This window comes from Poecilia formosa, unplaced genomic scaffold, assembly GCF_000485575.1.
Source record: "Poecilia formosa unplaced genomic scaffold, Poecilia_formosa-5.1.2 Scaffold165, whole genome shotgun sequence".
Classification (NCBI taxonomy): Eukaryota; Metazoa; Chordata; class Actinopteri; order Cyprinodontiformes; family Poeciliidae; genus Poecilia; species Poecilia formosa.
The window spans coordinates 730,778-736,777 of NW_006800104.1; the positions used below are offsets into that span (position 1 = coordinate 730,778).

At 39.1% G+C, this 6,000-nt stretch overlaps 1 protein-coding gene across 2 annotated transcripts in view; it reads right to left on the reverse strand.

Annotated features, from left to right (window-relative positions):
• LOC103146683 (CMP-N-acetylneuraminate-beta-galactosamide-alpha-2,3-sialyltransferase 1) overlaps positions 1-6,000 on the reverse strand; it is a 39,899-nt gene that overhangs the window by 24,410 nt on the left and 9,489 nt on the right. For both annotated transcript variants that reach the window (XM_016677818.1, XM_007564692.2), the window contains exons 2-3: positions 3,351-3,941; positions 1,191-1,384 (exon numbers count right to left, since the gene is read on the reverse strand). In XM_016677818.1, the coding sequence (XP_016533304.1) occupies positions 1,191-1,384; positions 3,351-3,638 (482 nt within the window). In that variant the 5' untranslated portion in view covers positions 3,639-3,941. The remainder of the gene's footprint in view (positions 1-1,190; positions 1,385-3,350; positions 3,942-6,000) is intronic.

Below are 6,000 nucleotides of genomic sequence, written 5' to 3' on the forward strand. Positions count from 1 at the left end.
TGAAAGAGATAAAAGGAAGATTTAATCTCCCTCATTTACACAACAATGACATCATCTGCATCTTCATTTTGTGGCTTAAAAGGCTTCATCTGGAAACTGAAAGAGGGTGAAAGTTATCCAGAGAAAAACTTGATCAACTATGACAGTAACAACACATGAGCGCACAAGGTGTAATCTAATTTTAACCGTTGGTGTAACTTATTTATGCTTCAGAAGTCAATTTTTAATTGAACATAATTCAAAAGCCTTGGAAGTTACTTTTGTCTGTTGGAGTCAGAGACAAAAGCTCATTTCAACACTTTCATCTGCCAAACAAAGTAGAAGCAAAGGTTCTGTTTGTTTCAGAACATCATTTGTTCAAGAGGAAAAACCAATTAGACTTAATTTTTCTCACAAATAAATACTTAATTAAGGTCCTGCAACATTTCTGATCAATACATTTGGTTAAAAAAAATGCTGTTGTTCAAAAGAATAATGTTATCGTATGTGGAGAACTCGCTCTGGTGCAGAAGTCCTTTTAGAATACAGTGAAACTTGATTTCTCAGATTCATAATAAATAAATTGGAGGCAGATTTGAACAGATTTTAAAGTTGCAGCCAAATGAGGCATGTGGATGTACCAACATATTCACTGTACAGGTTTTACACATGGACACAGCCAGTAGTCATTCCACAGAGTCTCACTGAGGACAGTGATCTAGCCTATTAGCATCTAAATTAGCTGTTGTTATAAATCCAGCCGTACATTTTAACACCATACAATACAGACCCAGAATCCATCTGGGGAGAACTCTGTCTCCTGCTGCTCTGCCACGCTTCAGTTCATGTGACAAAGAACTGGGAGCCCCAGCTTGTGAGGGTTTTTTTTTTTTATGTTACAATATTCAAATGTTGCCGTTTATATCTCTTACTTTAATTTCACAATTTAGATGCAACAAACTTCATCCCAAATACAAATTTTAAAACTAAAAAATGTAAAAATAAGTGGCTAGTGAAGAGCAATCACGGTGCATCCAATTCCCATGAATTTTACTTTGTATGTATGTGAGTACATACAAAGTACCCATGTACATTGTATGAGAGTACATTTTAAGCTGTCTAATATATGTCTTTATATTTTTCAAGTAAGGATGATTGCAGAAACATACCCGGTCACCTTTGATGCAACTCTGTGTGAAAGTTTAGCCTACCTTATGATAAAATCGCAGGCGTCAATGAGGCCACCGTAGCGGGACCGCTTCAGGTTCCCGGAGTTCCCCACCACAGCGCAGCTCCGGCAGCGCTCGGGGCTGGCGTCCACGTAAAGGACATCGTCAGGGATGACTTGGAACAGCTCCTCCACCACCTCGGAGAAGTTGGCCGGCTGCCTCTCTGACTGCAACCACTGGTGACGACAAAACAAAAGCCTTTGAGGGAGGGGAGAGACCCCCTGGGGGTCGCTTCAAGTAGAAATGACTTATAAAGAGGACGGCCGAGCTGCAGACGCAGAATTTATTTCCGACATAACCTCAGGGGAGAAGTTAGCTTCTTTTGCAAGGCCACATTAGATTTTCTTCAAGGCTTCCTTCACAGTAATGCGTGCAGGATTACATAATTTGACAAAGAAGCTTAACATTATTTTTAAACACATTCCATCAGTTTAATAGGACTAGCTGGTTTGTTGGCGCTTCACGTTCTGATCTCAAAAAGGGTTTTTAAGCAAATCAAATGACATGTATACCAGATAGAGCCCCATACTGTTTTCATCCTGTCACAGTGTTAGCAAGTTAGCATGTTAAATTACCTTATCACATTGAGCCTCACACTGTTCACTCCCTGTGTCATAGTGTTAGCATGTTAGCATGTCCATGTTAGCTTTGACAGCTCAGTGGAGAAAAGGGCCCAGGTAAACCCGGTGTTCAGCCTTACAGCGGCATCTCCAGGTAGACATCCTCTGGAATGAGTAGTGACAGGAGACAACTTTGTCATCAATTTCTTTTTTCTTTTTTTTCCCTTTTTTACTCTGGCATCTAATTAGGCGTCATGCGAGGTGAACGTGGGAACACCTAAGGCTGTGACCAGGGGCGGTCCTAGCCCGTTTGGTGCCCTGGGCCAACATTAGATGATCATGTACCATTATAGGCACACTCAAAATTATTTTTATATTTTATTTGGAAAAAAAAAAAAAAAGTGAAAGTAACTGGAATAATGCTATATACACATGGAAAAACCAATTGTAGTCATAGTTTTGCTGACAATGACTACCATTGATTTGAGCTGTTATCAATATAAAGTGCTAAATCTTAAATGTAAGTGCCTGTTATATAAAAGAAAAAGGTATGCATTGCTTTACTACTAATTGTCAACATTAAGACAACTAGGTAAGAAGGTCTGGAAAAAGTTTTAATTAAGAAAAATGTAGCGAGGAAGAAAGAAGTAGCTATGCTAGCTTGACTTTGACAATCTTGGCATATAGATGTGGTGTGGAATTCAGTGTGTTATGGTTCAGCAAACAAAATTAAAAAAAAAGGCAACCAACACACCAACATCGACAGATCATCAGTAGAGCAGGTGCTTAGATGGATGAAAAGTAAAATTATGGTCTTTTTGCCCTCCAGTGTTGTGCACATGTGCAAAATTTCCACATGTTAGCAGTAACATGCAAGGAGTCCATAGTCAAACATTTAAAAAATTATATGTACTACAGTTGCATTTTTATCAAAACCCAAATTTCACTGGAGTCCTTGGGTATAGCTAATTAAGTTCTAGTTTTTCTATTTTTCATCACAAAAAACAGACATTTCAATAAAGGTGCTTGTACGCTTTTTATACCCTCTCTACTTTTGATGCGCTACTGTAGGATCGCAAAAGACCTTGATAATTTGGCTCTGCAGTCAAAGGTGTTACTAGTCAGCAGGATGTTGGTGTACTTTCATGGCTTTGCTGCTGGTGTTTCCACTGCTAAACACTGCTGCGCTTTCTGATGAAAATTTTAAGAGGGTGAAATGTCACGGCGTTATCCAAGACTCCGAGTTACGATTGAAGACATAGCTGTGCTTATCTAAAGATAAACAGGAGGAGAGGCGGTGAGAGAAAAACAGTTTTCTTCTCCCCCATCGTAATCATTAAATGCATACAAATGGTGTGTGGGAGTTTGTTTTGCAGTCTGATCCTGGTAAAGATCCCCTGGATTTGGAAACAATCAATGAGGCCAAAACAAACACCTTCTTGGAAGCGTCACAGCTGTGCATGAGCTCCCTTTATCTGCATTCTTTCAGAATCTGCACCTCGCCCGTTTCCAGAACCAGCTCCTCTCTCCGCTTCTCCAGCTTTTGTAAGACGGCGACAAGAGAATATCTTCCACATCTCACCTGCCACCATTTAAAGGTCTCCTCAGAGAGGAAACTGTTCTCCCTGGTCATCAGAGGGTGGATGGATAGGTTGAAGTGCTCGGCGAACCACGGGTCGCCTTCCAGCTCGGCGACGCACTGCTGACAGGAGCACGGCCCCTTGGAGAAGAAGCTGTCCGAGAGGCGGAAGTACTTGAAGAAGTAGAGCGATGGGTCCCGGAAAGTGAAGCTGAACAGGAGCGTGGTGAAGGTAATGACGCACACCAGGAGAGCAAAAGTCCTGAACTTTCTCCGTTTGACCAAAGACATCTCGTCACTTGGTTGAAAACTCGGAGAGTGCAGTGAAGGGAAATGGCATCGTGGAGAGTTGAGATCCACGAATATTTCAATCACATGGTGTAATGTGGAAAACCCCGGCGTCCTTACTATGCAGAGAGATGAGGATTTAGTTCATAAACGTCCTCATTCAAAGGCGTCCGTGTTGTTATTTTGAAAAGATCTTGAAATCCACCAGAGGACGGTGTGTGTTCTGTGAGAAAACCGCTTTTACCAATCAGGTATTTAGTCTGCAGGGTCAGTGACTGCTGTGTCTTTCACTCTTCTCTTATCAACCTGAAACACAAACAAAGAGAAAAAAATGTTTGACAGAAAAAGCAACATTCAGGCTTTAAAGGGATAGTTCAAAATTTCCAAAGTAAGGTTCAAGTGAAAATTACATGTACAGAAAGTGGCCTAGTCAGACAATGGCATGCCTTACTAGACCAACGATTGAGCAAAACCATTCTTATTCTTAATACAGGGTTTTCAGTGATGTTAGATGCCTTTATTTTTAATATTTTAGACAGGAAATGAATGTAGAGAGAACGGGAGAAGACATGCAGCAAAGGCCTGTTGGTCAGGAATCAAACCACAGAAAGTTAAATCAAGGACCAATAGCCTCCGTATACGAGGCGCTCGCTCCAACTCTACAGCCGTGTTTCACAAACTTTTCCAACAGAACTAAACCAATTAACAAAAAACCAAAAAACAACCAAACTGAAAACGGCAACCCAAAAAAAACCTAAAAAAAAAAAACCGAAAAAAAAAAAAAAAAAATCTCCCAGAGCACACATATGGTCTCCTTGGTCAACCCCAAGAAAAAGACTGGGGCCGTTTTGTAAATGTGACAGATCATGACAACACAATGAACCAGTCTACTCGGGGTAATTTGAATTATTTACAGACAATGTGATTTCTTAGCTTTTCAATGTCAAAAATGTGGAAATCAAAAAAGTAGTGTGTGCTTTATAACATTAAAGGGCTACTTATAACTTAGAAGCATAGTAAAAGGAAAAACAGACTTGAGCTGCTTTGGCAGAAATTTTTTTTTTTTTTTTTTTAAAGTCCCAAGAAAGCCTGACGTGAATAATTATTTTATTTTAGGTATTAAGATGCAGTTAGTCAGTGTGGGGCGCAGCGCTGCTCACCACCATATCGCACTCAACAAAGTTGGGCTGAGTTAGGTTTGTGTGCCAGTGGCATTGAAATGCCTTGCTGCTGAAATGTGCTATACAAATAAAATTTGATTGATTGATAAGTATTGTAATAGTGTTCTAAAAACAAAAGTTCACCCTGAGGAACTGAAAAAATATTCCTGCTCATATGAACTCCTCAAATCATTATGTGTAAACTGGCATTGTTTTCTGTCCATTTTCAGCTTTTTGCATCATAAAAACATGCATATTTATATTCCAAGCTGAGAAAGCTGAGCACGGTGATAAATCTTGATTAATCACAGTACCGTAAAGTTTGATTAGTCTGAATATATTTTTTAATTAATTAATTGACAGCACCAGTTTTAACAGACGTCAATTTAAAGGACTGGGAAATATCACTTTATTTTTTGCTAGTACGCTAGAATGCTTAATATCATTAATTTCTCAAGCATGACGTTCCTACAGATGAACTGATGGCACATAATCAGCTTAAGTGTTTAGTGGAGAGCACTACATGCTTTCTCAGATGTGTGAAAAATATTTTTCCCCCCATAAAGATGTTTATTTTCCCCATAATGAATGAAATCATCATTTAAAAACTGCCGTTAAGATTTTACTCTGATATTTTTGTCTAATGTTAAAATTTAATTAATGGTATGAAACATTTAAATGTGACAAAAGAAAAAAAAAAGAAAAAACAGAAGAAATCTCTGAGGGGGCAACACAATTTTCACAGCGCCGTATTTTGGTGCCACGTTACACAGCTCTTAAAAAGACCATTACTGACCGTCTTTAGTGAAAATGGCTGCAACCAACCTGGAGCAAAACAGATTTGATTATCTGGCTCCTCCTCACACAGTGCAGAGAAAATGTTGCTGTCTGGATAATCTGAGATCCAGAGATCATTGATTGACCAGACAAAGAGCAAAACCTAAGGAAATAGTTTGCTGTGGGCCATTTCCAGTGCCATTGGACAAGATCTTCCAAAGGAAAAAAAAAATCCTATCAAGTCCATACAATTCAGGTGTTCAAACTGTGATTCTGACTTTTGTTTTTCTTGCTATTTTATAGCACAATCAAGTAGTTTTGTTCACTTCAGTAAGCTGTTGTACAAATGGTATATATGTATAGGCCTGTCGTGATAAACGATAAATCAATTAATCGCACGATAAATTGAACCTATCGACCTCATTTAA